Genomic DNA, 17,454 nt, shown 5'->3' on the forward strand with positions numbered 1-17,454 from the left:
AATATACATTGTTAAAAACATCCAAACAGGAAGCCATTTATATAGCACTTCCTGCCCAAGAAGGCCCAATGGCCAGCGAGGTTAAGTAGGACCAATCCGAAGTCTGAAAGTAGTTTGCCGCCAAGAAGGTGCTCCAATATGTAGTCATGACAGCTCAGTGCTCATCTACACCAAGCAGGATATTCCACTATGAAAGTGGTACGAAGGTGGTATATAAAAGGCAGAAGCCACACTACTGCTTTAAAGTGGAATTGAAGTGCACTGACAACTGTTGGGGCCCATTAACATATACCATATATTGCTTCCATACCACTATATCCTGCTTTATATACCACTTTCATACTGCTTTCATAGTGCAATATCCTGCTTGGTGTAGATGAGGCCTCAGTGTAAGAGCTGAAAGTTCCTGGTTCTAGTGTCAGCAACTCATGACACAATCTTCAGTGATGTGCATTATTATATGTACTATACTTGTGAAGGGGTCCATGTGTTAAAAGGAACAGTAGGTTCACATCACTGGCCCAATCCCAACATTTCATGGCTCCCCACCCGTACTCCAAGTTACATCCACACATAGGAACAGGGGAAGTCTAGACCTCTACATGCTACAGATGCGTGAATCCTCAAAACACCAACTCATTGAGGTCTCCAAATTTCCACCTCGAACCTGGATGAACCTGGCTCCATGTCAAGTTGCTGGCTTTGTTTTGGTTTTGCTTTTCGTGCAAATATTTGTGCGTATTTTCTTGCACATTTTTTTCCAAATAGGCACAGTTTGGAAATATATTCCTTATTCCCCCATCGATTAAAGTGTGTTTATGCCAACTTTTCAGAAGTACGCATCCTTTCATGCACATTTTCCAATCTATGCATTTTTGTAACACATTTTCTTGTTCCCCGATTTGCATCACCAGCTCAGAAATGAACAGACTTCTATGGGAGCTGGAGTCATGAGCAATTGGGGTTCTGGCTCCTGTGTAATCCATTAAGCCTTCCCACATAAGATTTCCTAGCTCAGACATTCACACCCAGGGCATAGACACTGGGAAGCCATGTGGCTTCATGGGCCCACTGCCACTTTAAACACATGGTTCCCCTTCACACAGAACACCAGTGAATGTCTTTCTGTGCAGTGTTGCAATGAAACCTCTGCAGCACAGCAAGGCAGGAAGTATTCCTGTTGCTGAGGCAACTGGGCCAATGTTCTTGATCTTGGCAGCACAGTGCAACAGACATAGACTAGAGGCAAAGCGTTGGCTTCTTTCGCCTTAAGCGATGGCATTGCGAAAGCAAACCTGATTCACTGCCCATCACCATAACATCATCGCATATTCTGTGTCACTACTGATTGGCTTGGATCTCTCAGAGAAGAAGAAAAGCTAAACAGAAAGGAAAGCACTCCAACATCCGTGAAAGGAGAAACCAAAGCTATGAATTAATGCAAAAAAGCAGTAAATAAAAGTGACATTTCAGGGATATTCTGTGCCTCTCAAAAGCATGCGCACACACACACACACACACACACACTGCTTTCTCTTCAGAAGCCTTTAAGGGAAGAATTGCACTCCTTGGTAACTAACTCCCATTCTGAAAAAGAAAAAAAAGAAAACAGCAACCATCCGAAAGAGGACTGGGAAATGAGGGATTGTCTCCCCTGCATCTCACGCAGCAACACTGTGCGAATTCTCCCACAGAAGCTGGGTGACTTAATGGGAGCTGGTGTGACATGCTGCAAAGTGGCTGCTGGTTTTATTTAGACTGTGAGCACAGATGCTTAATTGGAGCTGGTATTTATTAGCAGAAGCTGCTTTGTCATCCCAAGATCTGAGCTAATCAAAATATTATATCTATCATCCCAAAGGAAATGTCACCCTGCCCCATCACTGCATTTCCATCTAGTTCTCTGTTGAGTTTTTTAAGGGTTTGCTTAAATCCCATGCTTGGCAGGGCACTGTAGATCTGATGCATGCAGTGGGTCACTTGGACAAATGGCTCAGTGGCAGGGGCTCCCGCTTTGCAGGCAGAATGCGGCAGGTTCAATCCCCAGCTGCTGCTCCGGTAGATGTGTAATCAAAAGAAAACACACAACTTTAAAAGGGAGGAGGAGGAGATGAGAAAGACCTTCCCAGCCTGAGCCCAGGAGAGGCGCTGCGATTCAGAGTAGACAATATTGGACATTTAGGTAAAAATTATTATTATTATTATTATTATTATTATTATTATTATTATTATATCCCACCTTTTGCCCAATGCTGGGCCTCAAGGGGGCATTAGAAAATTCAAAACATTTACATTTAAAGCCTATGAATAAAAATATACAAAAGTTAAAAATACATTAAATATGTTCTGGAAACAAAGCCCTATGAGGAGAGACTGAAAGAACTGGGCATGTTTAGCCTGGAGAAGAGGAGATTGAGGGGAGACATGATGGCACTCTTCAAATACTTGGAAGGTTATCACACAGAGGAGGGCAAGGATCTCTTCTCGATCATCCCAGAGTGCAGGACACGGAATAACGGGCTCAAATTACAGGAAGCCAGATTCCGGCTGGACATCAGGGAAAACTTACTGTTAGAGCAGTACGACAATGGAACCTGTTACCTAGGGAGGTTGTGAGCTCTCCCACACTAGAGGCCTTCAAGAGGCAGCTGGACAACCATCTGTCAGGGATGCTTTAGGGTGGTTCCTGCATCGAGCGGGGGTTTGGACTCGATGGTCTTTTAGGTCCCTTCCAACTCTACTATTCTATGATTCTATGAAGTACACAGCAATTTAAAAGTCCTTGGCATAGATGGAGGTCCAGATTATTCACCAAAGACCTGCCTTTGAAAGCACATTAAGGAGGGACCCAGTCTAGCTTGACCTGGTGCAAGATAGCTCCTTATGCACCTAATAATCCAAGAACTCCCTTTTCTAGGGATGCTTCTGAGACCTAACCTACAGGTGTCCTTTAATACAGGGGGTCAGAAGCTCAGGCCCAGAGGTCCAATCCTGCCCTCTGTGGTTCCCCAGATAGTTGTACCCCCCTTTCTCTGGCCCCACCGCATTTCCTGATCACCGTTTGCTGTTTTCCCAGCTTTTGTCCATTCTAAAAAGATGAAGTGCCTTCCCTGAAGCTGAGTGACTGGCAGTGAAAGCTTTCAACTAAAGGATGCTAGTAATTGGGGCACCATCCTTTCTGCGTTCATCTCCCCATGCCACTGGAATCCAGCCCCTGAGAATTTCTCTGAAATGAAATCTGGGTCAGGTCACCCCACACTTAGGCCACAGCTAGACCTAAGGTTTATCCTGGGATCATCCAGGGTTCGCCCCTGCCTGAGCACTGGATCCCCTGTGTGTCACCTAGATGAACAGGTTTGACCCCTGGATGATACAGGGATAAACCATAGGTCTAGCTATGGCCTTAGTCTTCAGTAAGAAAATAAGCACTGGTGTAACTGCATGTGACATACTGGCCGTGTTCAGACAACATGCTAAGTCATGGTGGTTAAGGCTCAGACAACACTTTAACTTCTGTAAACCGCCCAGAGAGCTTAGGCTATGGGGGGGCTATTATAAATGTAATAAATTTATTATAAATGTTATAATTTATTTAAATTTATTATAAATTTATTATTAATGTAATAAATAAATAAATAAATAAACATGCTAAACCATGCTGCTTAACCAGCATGGTTTAGCGTGCTGTCTGAACCAGGCCAGTGTGTTGCGTGAAGCATTTCTAACCGTGGTGGTTCCATAACCATGGTTTAAAACATGCTCATTAAACATTTACTGCAAAGGGGTTAGCAGTCCTAATCATGGCTTAGTGTGTGGTCTGAACAGGACCACTGAAGGCAATTTGATACTGGAGTTTCAAATTATTTGGTTTTGTTTCCAAAGCATAACTAGTGAATGAGGAATCCTACTTTAATCAGTTGCTCATCTCCAAATTCTGTACATACTGTACACAATAGGGGTGTGCACGGACCCCCCCCCGATCCGCTTCTCTTCCAGATCTGCAATTTGCGGATCGGGCTGCTTCGCTCTGCCGCACTCCACCTATAGTCCGCTCCGCTCAGCGGATCAGGATCCGGATCGGAGCTCCGCTTTCCCCCCCCCATAGGCTTGCATTGAAATCCAAAAAAGTCTACAACTTTTTTCTGTTAAAGTTAGAAACCTCAAGTTTGGTACCATAACACCTCATGGATGTATACACACACATGCCAAGACTCAAGCCAATCCCATCATCCCCTGATTTTTGGGGAATTTATGAAAATTGGACACCCCATTTGCAGACATGGACTGTTCTCTGACATTTTGACAGATAAAAAAAATTGAAGTGGGCACCCTCACAGATGCCATCTAGATCCACATTCATGGCAAGACTCAAGCAAATCCCATCATCCCCTGATTTTTGGCGGGGCTCTAACCTCTAACGCACCACCCATAACCCCAATTCACACCCCTTTCGATATCTCTGTCAATTTTCATGTTAGAAACCTCAAACTCAGCACCATGATAGCTTATCCAGGGATACACATGCATGTCAAGACTCAAGCCAATCCCATCATCCCCTGATTTTTGGGGAATTTATGAAAATCGGACACCCCATTTGCAGACATGGACTGTTCTCCGACGTTTCGACAGAATAAAAAAAATTGAAGTGGGCACCCGCACAGATCCACATTCATGCCAAATTTCAAGCAAATCCCATCATCCCCTGATTTTTGGCGGGGCTTAAACCTTTTAGCTCACCCCAAATCAAGTCCCATGCTACAACTACGTCAATTTGCATGTCAGAAACCTCACGTTCAGTCCCATGACAGCTTAGCCATGTGTCCACATGGACACCAAGTTTCAAGCCAATCCCATCATCCCCTGATGTTAGGGGAATTTATGAAGATTGGACACCCCATTTGCAGACATGGACTGTTCTCCAACATTTTGACAGATAAAAAAACTTGCAAGCAGGCACATCCGCATTCATGGCAAGTTTCAAGCAGATTCCATCATCCCTTGATTTGGGGGGGGCTTTAACCTCCAACGCAGCACCCCTGCCCGCAATTCAAACACCCCTTTTCTATATCTCTGTCAATTTTCACATTAGAAAGTAAAACCTCAAACTCGGCACCATGATTATCCATGCTTGCCAAGCCTCAAGCCAATCCCATCATCCCCTGATTTTTGGGGAATTTATGAAAATCGGACACCCCATTTGCAGACATGGAGTGTTCTCTGACATTTTGACAGATAAAAAAAATTGAAGTGGGCAACCTCACAGATGCCATCTAGAGCCACAATCATGCCAAGTTTCAAGCAAATCCCATCATCCCCTGATTTTTGGCAGGGCTCTAACCTCTAACGCACCACCCATAACCCAAATTCACACCCCTTTCGATATCTCCGTCAATTTTCACGTTGGAAACCTCAAACTCGGCACCATGATAGCTTATCCAGGGATACATATGCATGCCAAGACTCAAGCCAATCCCATCATCCCCTGATTTTTGGGGAATTTATGAATATCGGACACCCCAGTATCTCAGGGATTTAAAGCTGCAGACAGCTCAATGGGGCCATTTCAAAGGAAATCCCAACATGCCATGAATCGGGGAGTAGAGATAAACCTAAATATGAATATTCTTCCACACTTGAAAAATGTATTTGGAACTTCCAAAAGTCTAAGTGAGCGCAGGAAGGACTTATCCCCTGAGTCAAAGCAAGACACAAACCATCCCTGCGAAGTGGGCAGGGGAGGAGGGAGGGAAGGCAGGCAGGCAGCAGACATTTCTGGGGGCATAAGGAAGTGAGCCAAGGATAATTTCAAAGCCAGTAATGAAAACCATCCCTGTGAGGTGGGAGCAGCACAGAGAGATGCCTTTTCTTTTGCATCCCATAACTACTAGGAGGCTAGGAGGATAAGAGTAAAGCTTTGTGATCCTTGCTTCAGAGTTGCTTGACTGCACTGTGATCAGAGCCATTACTAAACAACAAAATAATAATGTTAATAATAGCAGTACTAATTAATATTAATAGCAATAATAACAACAACAACAACAATAAGGAGTTGAACCACAATGAAAGCCTGCCTGACTTCACTGAAGAGGAAAAGCCAGGAGAGCTTGGGCTATGGGGTGTAAAATGGAATAAATAAATAAATAAATAAATAAATAAAGGAGGGGTGGAATTAAAAGCAGCAGTGCTGCTGAATAAACAACAACAAGAATTTTTTTTAAAAGGCTATGTCTGTCTTTTACCAGTAAGAGGGAAGTGGACGTGCCCAGGGGGAGGGGGATTAAGAAGTCACCTTTCACTTCAACTCATGAAAGGCATTAGCTCAGCTGCTTCTATGCCAAGAAGCTACTGTGGCGTTACACCCCACAAGTCAATTCCAAATGTATGTCTGCAGTTTGTAAGTCTGTGGTTTGTAGAATGTTGGCCTGAGTGGGCGGAGTTAGAATGTCTTGGGAGGGGGGAGGAGTGATATATAAGGGAATGACTGAGGGGATTGGGATAGCTTGTTCTTGTTCTTGTTCTTTTCAGGAAACTTTTTCAGGGAGACTTGTTAGGTACTCTTAGAGTCTGTAGTGCTCTCTGTATTTATGGTACTTAAGTTCTGGGAAATTTGAGGGTCAGTGTAGTGAGTGGTGTCTTTAGGGTGTGGTGTGCACGTAGTGGAAGTATATTAATCAATACTGATAATAAAGAAAGTTCAAGAGTGATTGTGTGAGAAAAAGGAAAGCGCGAATGTGAAGGAGTGACCGGATTGTATGAAAGGTTTCAAAAAGGGTTTTAAATGTTGTTATTTGAAACAAAGCTTATGAACTTTTAAAAATAAATTTTGATTGTTTGTTTTAAAACTACCACAAAAATCCCACGTGTCTGTTTGGCGTTTATCATCTTTACACATTTAACACCCACTCTGACAATCATTCACCTAGGCAGATATAACTCACAGCGCATTATATTATATATATTAAAATCCTTCTCCATTTTAAACCCCTTTCTCCGCATAGTTTGGAGGAAGGTGGGCTTTATCCCTTGCCTCAGGCGTATCAAGCGGTGGTGCTTGGCTTGAGCAGGGAGTAGCCTCGGCCGGGTCTGGTGTTCAGAGCCTGTGTCGCCCCATAAGAGGTGGTGGTAGTGGTAAGGTCTGTTGTTCAGAGCCTGTGTCGTGGCAGCTACCTGTTACTTCAACTCATGACAGGCATTAGCTTCAGCACAGGGCACGTCCACATGCCCTAGGGGACCTCATCCCCTTGCACCACATCTATTCAGTTGTTCCCCAAGGTTATGGTGGGTAGCAGTGCTGTGTTTCCTATCTGTTATTTATTTGCTTAGTATATGATTTCAGGTTGTGTTTGTTCATTTGGTGGGGAAAAGTCCGTTCAGACTAAGAAAGAGAAGTTTCCCAGGATCCCAAGTTACCCGTTTTGCCTATCCCCTCCTCCAACTTTGGGATCATGTGATCATGACCGGGAGTTGACTCTGCCCCTCAGCACTTCGAAAAGGTACCTTTTCCCGTTTTTTTTACATATTTTTCAAAAAATTCTAGCAAGCGAACTGCAGCACGCAGAGAGCTGAGAGTAGGCTCAAAATGACCCCCAGCCACGACTCTCTAAGCACAAGAAGTTTCAGAAAGATAGCTTAAAAAACAACACAGTTATCCCCTTTTCTTTTCTGCAATGCAATCCTATGGGCAAAATTTTTCAAAATGGTGATCGGATCGCGCCGTGAAAAGAGAATCGCTCCACCTATGGGCGCTTCTCTTCGCCGTGCTTCTACGGGTCCCTGGTCCACTTCTACTCCGCCTCTGGGCAAGGCGTAGCAGGCCAATTCGCTTCTGATTCTCCGATTCTAATCGGAGCGGAGCATACCTCTAGTACACAACACTATCCATGTGTAATTTGCCACAGTTTCCAGTTCCTTCATGTCATTCCTATCAACCTCCCCCAACAAACACACTCCATTTACTGATGTTCACATATCATCATCATCATCATCATCATCATCATCATCATCATCTCATTTCATTTCAATCCCAGGAACTGGGATTAGGTAAAACTGGCCAGGCAGATTGTGGTAGGTAAATCTTACTCACCGGACAAAATGTACTAGAATGGATCGGATCTAAATGGCTTTTATAAATCTTCCAAGAGCCAGTTAGAACCTTGGAGAGTTTATAACCAGAAGAGAAGGATTTTAAAAAGCAGCTCAACAACCCAGGCAGCTGGCTGAAGCTTCCATTTCAAGATCCAAAAGGATTGTGATTCTTGTTCCAGAGAGGTGCTGTACCTCGCTGTTTCCAAAGCAGTCTCTTTGACCTGCTGCTAGGAAGCACGGATCCACATTTAGCCGCCAAAACTGTCCTGCTCTTATTCTTGCTCCAAAAACAACACATGGAGTGTGTTGTGCTCCTCTTGGCAGAGACTAACCAATAATGCAGGGCAATTTTATACTGTAGGCACAGAGATCTCTATAGAATAGATGCAGCAATAGATGGCAAAACTGGGAGGTTGCCATTTTAAGGGGAGAGATGCCAACAAAGGAAGCAATGAATATCGATGACCTTTTCATTCCCAAAGCAAAATAATAATTTCAATTGCATATTCAAAGCTATGGATAAGTGCCCTGAATAAAGTTACGGGTTATTGTGTATTTTGCCATTATAAGCTCCAGAAGCGTTTTATTGCATGCTCGTTACTGGGCATTCATGGAGTTTGCTCAGGTCCCTCACATGACGTCGTCTGCCTCTTGCATGCCTTTCGCCCCTTCTGGCCTTCCTTTTGTGACAAAAAAAATCCTGGTTAAGCCCGATGTATTTTTAAACACGGAATTGCTGCTCTCTCCTCTGTGTGCAGGAGAAGCAGCGCCATTAGAACAGTGGACTCAATGGGCCTCGTGCTCGTTCTGTACTTCCTCTTTCGAAAGAGGAAGTAACTGAGGAACGAAAACACGGGTGGAGAAGTAAAGGTAGGGAGCTGTTTCCCCCCAGTGTGATGGAGCTTAAAGTCAGTTGGATGGAATGGGAGAAGGCAATGTCATAGCCCAGTCTTTTGGGCAACAGCTAATACCATGTGCTATAGTGAGCCAGTGATCAATTAGAAGCTGCTCTGTCCACCAAGGGAGAAGGACAATGAGAAGCAACTTTGGCAACACAATGCTATACATGTCTACTCAGAAGAAAGGCATGTTGAGTTCAATGGGACATATTCCCAGGTAAGTGTGTATAGTTGCCTTCCCCAACCTAATGCCCATCAGATGTTTTTGACAATAACTCCCATTATCCACGGCCATTGACCATGCTGGCTTGGGCCAATGGAACATCTGGAGCATACCAAATCAGGGAAGGCTGATAGCCTAAATGAGAAATGGACACTTTAAATGAAGAGCAACGTTCCATTTTGTAGAGACGTGAAGTAACATGTGAACAAAATATCCCCATATTTTGGGGATAGAGTCCAGCATTTTGGATGGCTCCTTAGAGTTTGGGCTGATCCTGACTGAAAGCCAGAATGGATTCACAGCCCCACCAAAATCAGAGCCACCAGCCTCCACTGGTCTGAGCCAGTACTGTTAACTAGCATGCAAATCAACTGCTCAGGCGTTTTTGCCCTTTTGCCAAAAGCACGTCTCTGCATCGGTGAGTAAGCGTCCAGGGCATACAGTGCCAACATCCGGCAAGGCAGAAATAATCTGAGGAAATAACTGGCACATCCCTTTGGCCAGCGGAGAGGTATTAATGCAATTGTTCCCATTTTGCAGCATGGAGCCCTGGGCTGGAATAACGCTTTGATCTTGCTGAAGTTGGCAGCACGACACCGAAAATGCAGCTCTTCCCAGATTCTCCTTCGCACCTCCCCCCTCCCCACACACACACTTTTTCATCGGGGAACAAGATTTTCTCTCTCCCCTGAATGCACCTTTACAAGAGCCACTAACACAGAAATATCTTCACTGGGCTGCTTTTACATCTTGTGTTTTCCTCTGCTGCATTCATCTTCATTCCCTATATTAAGCAGAAATCCACAGTATAATCAGAATCTGTTCCGGAGAGACAATCGAGTTTCTCCCCATGGTTAGTTTTCCATTAAACTCCAGGAATTTTTGTTAAGCACCAGAGCCATAAAGCACATCTGTCCCATTTTTTTTTTAAAAAAAAAAGATTCTTGGGGGGGGGGGGAATAGTCTGAACTACTGCAACATTTATTAATAGCCACAAGTTTATTCTGCGTGCTTTCTGTTTCACGCAGGGAACTGACTAATATATGAAAAAGAGGTCTGTAGTGAAATAATGACTCCAGCAGATGAATAATTATAAAAGCTAGCTGGGATTTAACAGCATTTTAATTTATCGTTACTTCTGTGCTGCTGCCTCTAAAAAGGGTGTGTGTGTAATGTTCCAATCATTATGTGATGTAAAAGTTTCTCATCTTCCCATTTTGGTGAAAGGACGAAATAGTTATCTTGATATGCATAAGTGCTTTGGTCACAGTTTGAAAATTGCTGAATTGCTTGTGGACTGGGCTGCTTTAAAGAAGAATAAGAATAAGAATAAGAATAAGAATAAGAATAAGAAGAAGAAGAAGAAGAAGAAGAAGAAGAAGAAGAAGAAGAAGAAGAAGAAACATTTCCCTGTACATAAGAAGAAAACGTTTCCTCTCTTGTTGACCCTGTTCAGAAAACACGCTAAGCCACGGTGGTTAAGTATTTTGAACTAAACATTATGGCTTAGCATGTCACGTGAACCATGATTTAGCATGTTGTGTGAACCATTCCTAACCATGGTGGCTACATAACCATGGTTTACACACGCTCGCTAGGACACCGCTTTACATAAAATGTGTATGTGCTCATTAATATGGAGCGATGCAGATTAAAATAGTAATATAATAATCATAGTAGGGAAAAGTGTAGCCAGGCGAAATGTGTGTCTGATCAGTCTGCTGTGCGGGTGTTAAATGCTGTTGATCCATTTCAAGTCTCCTGCTGCTCCCCCTTCTTAAGGTTCTTTAAAAGGTTCTTTAAAAGGTTCCCTATCTTCAAAAAGGGCAAAAAGGAGGAACCTGGGAACTACAGACCAGTCAGTCTGACATCCATCCCTGGGAAAATTTTGGAGCAGATTATAAAGAAGTCAATCTGTAAACACCTTGAAATCAATGCAGTGATTACTAGAAGCCAACATGGATTTGTCAGGAACAAATCCTGTCAGACTAATTTGATCTCATTTTTTGATAGGATAACCTCCCTTGTGGACTGTGGGAATGCTGTGGATGTCATATATCTTGACTTCAGCAAAGCTTTTGACAAAGTACCACATGACATTCTGATTAACAAACTAGCTAAAAGTGGGCTAGATGGAACAACTATTAGGTGGATCCACAGTTGGCTACAGAATCGGACTCAAAGAGTACTTATCAATGGAACCTTCTCAAACTGGGGAGAGGCAACGAGTGGGGTGCCACAGAGCTCAGTCCTGGGCCCAGTGCTCTTCAACATTTTTATTAATGATTTGGACAAGGAGGTGCAGGGAACGCTGATCAAATTTGCAGATGACACCAAATTGGGTGGGATAGCTAATACCCTGGAAGACAGAACCAAACTTCAAAGTGATCTTGATAGGCTGGAGTGCTGGGCTGAAAACAACAGAATGAAATTTAATAGAGATAAATGCCAAGTTCTACATTTAGGGAATAGAAACCAAATGCACAGTTACAAGATGGGGGACACTTGGCTCAGCAATACTACAAACGAGAAAGATCTTGGAATTGTTGTAGATCACAAGCTGAATATGAGCCAACAGTGCGATATGGATGCAAGACAGGCAAATGCTATTTTGGGCTGCATTAATAGAAGTATAGCTTCCAAATCATGTGAGGTACTGGTTCCTCTCTATTCGGCCCTGGTTAGGCCTCATCTAGAGTATTGCGTCCAGTTCTGGGCTCCACAATTCAAGAAGGACGCAGACAAGCTGGAGCGTGTTCAGAAGAGGGCAACCAGGATGATCAGAGGTCTAGAAACAAAGCCCTATGAAGAGAGACTGAAAGAACTAGGCATGTTTAGCCTGGAGAAGAGAAGATTGAGGGGAGACATGATAGCACTCTTCAAATACTTAAAAGGTTGTCACACAGAGGAGGGCCAGGATCTCTTCTTGATCCTCCCAGAGTGCAGGACACGGAATAACGGGCTCAAGTTAAAGGAAGCCAGATTCCGTCTGGACATCAGGAAAAACTTCCTGACTGTTAGAGCAGTGCGACGGTGGAATCAGCTACCTAGGGAGGTTGTGGGATCTCCCACACTAGAGGCCTTCAAGAGGCAGCTGGACAACCACCTGTCAGGGATGCTTTTGGGTGGATTTCTGCATTGAGCAGGGAGTTGGACTCGATGGCCTTGTAAGCACCTTCCAACTCTGCTATTCTATGATTCTATGATTCTATGATAAAAGAGAATAAGGCCAGATCTACACCAAGCAGGATATAGCATTATGAAAGTGGTATATGGAGGCAGGGGCCACACTACTGCTTTATAGCGGTATTGAAGTGCACTGACAACTGTTGGGGCCTATGACATATGCCATATACCACTTTCATAGTGCTATATCCTGCGTGGTGTAGATGTATCAATGGGCCCCAACAGTTGTCAGTTCACTTCAATACCACTATAAAGCAGTAGTGTAGATGCTGCCTATGGCAGGTTCTTCATCTGACAGTTAGAACATCCATTGGAGTGGATGGGTGAAATTTCATTCAGTATCATTTTTTGATAATTAACCCAAACCTGCAAATGTCTTCACAAATGGGACAGAAATAACTTGAGACTAATAATAATTAAAATGATGATGACAATGACGACAACGACGATGATGATGATACATCCAGTAGAGTTTGGCCACAAATCTTGTGATGTTGTGCTCTCATTCCTGTTGCTACTGAGTAAGACGCTTTTTCCTTTCCCTGTTTTCTTTGCAGCCTGAAGAACCAGTGAATGGACATCCAAGACAGTGAGAATCAACTGTCTATTTCTTCTACAACGAAGAACCCTTGGCCTATGGAATAGGATGCTTTCTTGGACTATGAGCATTTCCTGTGTGGCGTCATTAATGTATAGCTAATCTTTGCTTTGGGCAATGAATGGATTTTGCTTTTATTTTTATTTTGTGGTGAGTAACAAGATTAAGATGGATTTTTTTACCCTTTGGAGATAGAATCTATATATTCGACATAAAATCAAGAGTATGTTTAAAAATGTAAGATATATCGTCCATCTTCAGAGACCATTGGAATAAAATATTTTTTCTTTTTTCATATTTATTCTTAGATTTCTTCAGAGAGTATAAGATCCTATTAAATTATCCATGATTGTGATGTAAGTAACCAGTCTTCAGCAAGAAATAAACATAATATCTTCACCATATTCCTGCATGATTTTTGTCATCTGCATAGAGTTGGAGAGGGTGGGGAAATGGCTCTTGACCTTTGGGTGATGTATGAGCGATGATGTAGGGTGACCATATGGAAAGGAGGACAGGGCTCCTGTATCTTTAACAGTTGCATAGAAAAGGGAATTTCAGCAGGTGTCATTTGTATATATGGAGAACCTGGTGAAACTCCCTCTTCATCACAACAGTTAAAGATGCAGGAGCTATACCAGAGTGAGCAGATTTAAAAGAGGGCAGGGCATTCAGCATTCCAGTGGGCATGTGCTTTCCTGATTATGACAGCCATTCTACTTCAGACTTATTAACGGACAAATGGATGCCCTGGATTTTCACCACAGCATCCCAGCCTTGATTCGTACAGGGGGGCAGGAGGGGATCATATGCTCACCAGGTTCCTGAAAGGGTGAGCTTGTTTTTCATAGCCATTATCCTGAAGAAGAAAAAAGAGGGGAATCAATGCAAGATACAGTTGGTTTTTAAAAGCAAAAAATATCTTCCATCCAGAGGATTATATACCATATTTTAAATAGTGTGATTAAATGGGTACAGGAAGATGTTAAAAATGTTCCAAACACATGTTTTCAAGACCATTTAAGAGCCTCTGGCACCCGAGGACAAATCACATAAAAAATTAAATCAGAGAGTGCTGCCAGCTTCCCTACTGCAAGCACCAACAGCATCCCAGAGAAATAAACTCATGAGACCTCCATAGATTTGCTGAATGCTCCTTCTGGGGGAGTGGGAGCATTAATGCAAAAGCATTCCACGTACAGCACCAGAAGCAGTAGAGTCTGCTCTTTGCTCAGACCAAGGAGCCAGTCTGTCATGGAACGTTTTAGAGGGGTCAACAAGCAGTACCATATTTCCCTAACGATAATAATAATTACACCATACTATACATACTCACCCAAAACAATCTTGGAAAGTGCAGATCATAAAATATACTGGGACAGAACAATTCATACTGACAAAACAATATCTTGCAACTGACCAGACACAATGGTCATAGACAAAAAAGAAAACAAAAGATACCTCATCGACATAGCAATACCGAATGACAAAAATGTTGTTGAAAATGAAGAAGAAAAGAGAGAGAAATATAAACCGCTTACCATGGAAGTCAAAGAACTATGGCAAAAGGAAAGGGTCATAATTATTCCATTAGTCACATCACATCAAAAAACTATTCAGAAAACTTTCAGAAACTGGGCCTACCAAAATGCATCCACACCAACATCCAGAAAGCAGTCATACTTAAAACATGCTCAATTGTAAGGAAATTCCTGAATCTGTAAAAGACAGCATGACTTGGAAAAGCCCATCATGGGGGAATGCACTTCTGGGTGAACGGGTAGCAGCGGAATCTGTAAGCTCCGGTCTCAAATAAACTTTGGAAAGCTATTAATCTCACCCAAAGCAAGATAAAGTGAGTATAAAGAGGGATTCTTGTATTGGAAAGCCTACAGCAGCTGAAAGTGGAGAAAAAACTGACTGTTGATAAACAATTTAGCTATAATAAGCTACTTTCACTCTCCGAGCTTCAGGAGTTGTTGGGTAAATGCCAGGGAAGGGCGGAAAAAAACAACAAACTCTCCCTGCATGGATAAGAGGCAAACCACAAGATAAACCCTCAGATTGTACAACAGCCAGACTTGGCAGGATTGACTTGGAGTTGGAAAGTGGAAACGCTAAAAATAATAATAATACCGAGGACTCACAAACAGCTGGGAAGGGGAAAGAAGGTGGGGCCAGCCTGCCTGGAACAGCAAATAGATCTAAAAAGCAAGAGGACGAAATGCAGATGGAGCAGATGCTGGTGAGCATCAAGGAAATGATGCAAGATAATAATGAGATTCTCAAAAAACAAATTGTGTCCGAGATATCGATTGAAATGAAAAGAACCATCTCTGAATTTCAAAAATAGTTGAAAGAAGTGAGTGGTAAAGTGGGAGAGATGGAGAAAAGTATATCAGCAAATGAAAAATCTATACAGGAACAAAATCTTAAGTTCCAGCAATGGGAACTAAAGCTGATGGATTTGGAAAATCGAGGTAGACGATCAAATCTACGACTATGTGCCTTTGCAGAAACTTCCGGCGAGAATCCCAAAATATTGAGAGACCAAATTATGCAATGGATTGTAGTTATAGCACCAGATGTCACATGGGAGGATTCGGATATAGAAAGACTGCATAGAAGTGGCCCAAAAAGGGGAGAGATGCCCAGAGACATTATTATTAAATTTGCAAATTATTATAAAAAAGAACTCTTGATGAAGGCAGCTAGACAAAGTTCGGGTCAACTGATGTACCAATCCAACCCAGTACAAATATGTAATGATTTGTGTCCTGAGACAATTAACTGGAGGAAAAGTGTGAAACCATGTGTGGTGGTTTTGATAGAAAATGGAGTGAAATATACTTGGGGATACCCAGTTTTTCTAAAATTTCAATGGAAAAGACAACAACACAGAATTACATCGCTGGAACAAGGAATACAACTACTACGGAAGCTGGGATTATTGAAACCGGAGGAAGAAACACAGGGAGCAGATAGAGGAAATAAGGAGTAGAAGACACATATTAAAGACAACAGCTTTAGGGGATGAGAGACATATTGACCAGGAGAAGAAGATGGCTGCTGCTGGGGACTTCGGAGAAGCTTCTCCCACCCCCCCTGTGGATCTGATTGATCTATGAACGAGGCTAACCACCTCGGGGAGGAGAGAGGGGGAGAGGAGTATGGATGGTGTGGGGGGGAGGGGGGTCAGGAAGAGGGAGGAGGGGATGTAGGACACTATTTGGGACCAACAAATACTATTAAATTTTATCAATAACAATATGGAGAGTAGATTAAGAGTTACATCACTGAATGTTAAAGGGCTAGGGACAACAATTAAACGGAAAAGAATAGAAACATTACTGAATAGAGACAAGGCTGATATTGTATTCCTGCAAGAAACACATCAAATTAAAGAAGGGATTAATGAGCTAAAGTTAAGGTGGGCAAATATTTATGAGAAAGCATATGGAACGTCAAAGTCTAGAGGGGTAGCTGTTATAATATCAAAGAAATGTGGTCTTCATGATATAGAGATAAAAAAAGATGAAAAGGGAAGATTTATAATCATACAGGGAAAGATAGCATATGAATATTATACACTGGTGAATGTTTACGCCCCAAATGAAAACCAAGCAACCTTTTATTGTAGAGTGTTTAAAGAAATGGAAAATATACAAAAGGGTCATATAATAATGGCGGGGGATTTCAACATGGTAATGGATAAAAATAAGGATAAATCGAACCCCACCATAGAAGAAAGGGGTAAAAATATAACAAGTTTGAATAAATGGATGAAAAGGAAAGAAATGGTAGATGTTTGGAGAGAGATTAAGGGGGAGGAGAGAAGATACACATTTTACTCATCGGTACATAAGACCTACTCTAGGATAGACTACCTTTTTATATCAAAGAGATTATTATCAAAAGTAATAGATACAGTGATAGGGGTCATTAAAGTGACGGACCATGCACTGATTAATATGGATATAAAAATTAAAAAAGAGTATAAAGTAGTTAAAAGATGGAGATTAGATACTAGGATTTTTAAATCTAAGCAAACAATAGGGAAAATTGAGAAAGAAATGCAAGATATATGGGAAATTAATATTAAAGGGCAATCGACCCATGCAATAGTTTGGGACACTATGAAGGCGGTGATGAGAGGGATCGGTATCAGGGAGTCATCTAAATTAAAAAGACAACAGGAAGAGGCTAGGAAAAATTTAGAGGCGAATATTATAGAGTTAGAAGGAAAATATATAAAAAAGAAAGATAAATATATTGGAGCACAGTTACAGGCAAAAAAGAAGGAATTGGAGAGTTTAGAAATAGGGAAAGTGCAGAGGAATCTGATTTATTTAAAAAGAGAATATTTTGAATACAGTAATACAAATTCTAAAATGTTGGCCAGATCCACACAATCAAAAAAAAATTAAGAACCAAATTGGGGCAATAAAAGACAATACAGGTAA

The 17,454-nt window shown here is 42.2% G+C and overlaps 1 protein-coding gene across 2 annotated transcripts in view; it reads left to right on the forward strand.

Annotated features, from left to right (window-relative positions):
* The window catches only part of ZMAT4 (zinc finger matrin-type 4), a 258,917-nt gene extending 245,532 nt beyond the window's left edge, over positions 1–13,385 (forward strand). For both annotated transcript variants that reach the window (XM_063138888.1, XM_063138887.1), the window contains exon 7: positions 12,951–13,385. In XM_063138888.1, coding sequence (XP_062994958.1) covers positions 12,951–12,966 — 16 coding nt within the window. In that variant the 3' untranslated portion in view covers positions 12,967–13,385. The remainder of the gene's footprint in view (positions 1–12,950) is intronic.
* The last annotated feature ends 4,069 nt before the right edge of the window (positions 13,386–17,454 follow it).

This window comes from Elgaria multicarinata, chromosome 12 (genome assembly GCF_023053635.1).
Source record: "Elgaria multicarinata webbii isolate HBS135686 ecotype San Diego chromosome 12, rElgMul1.1.pri, whole genome shotgun sequence".
Taxonomy (NCBI): Eukaryota; Metazoa; Chordata; class Lepidosauria; order Squamata; family Anguidae; genus Elgaria; species Elgaria multicarinata.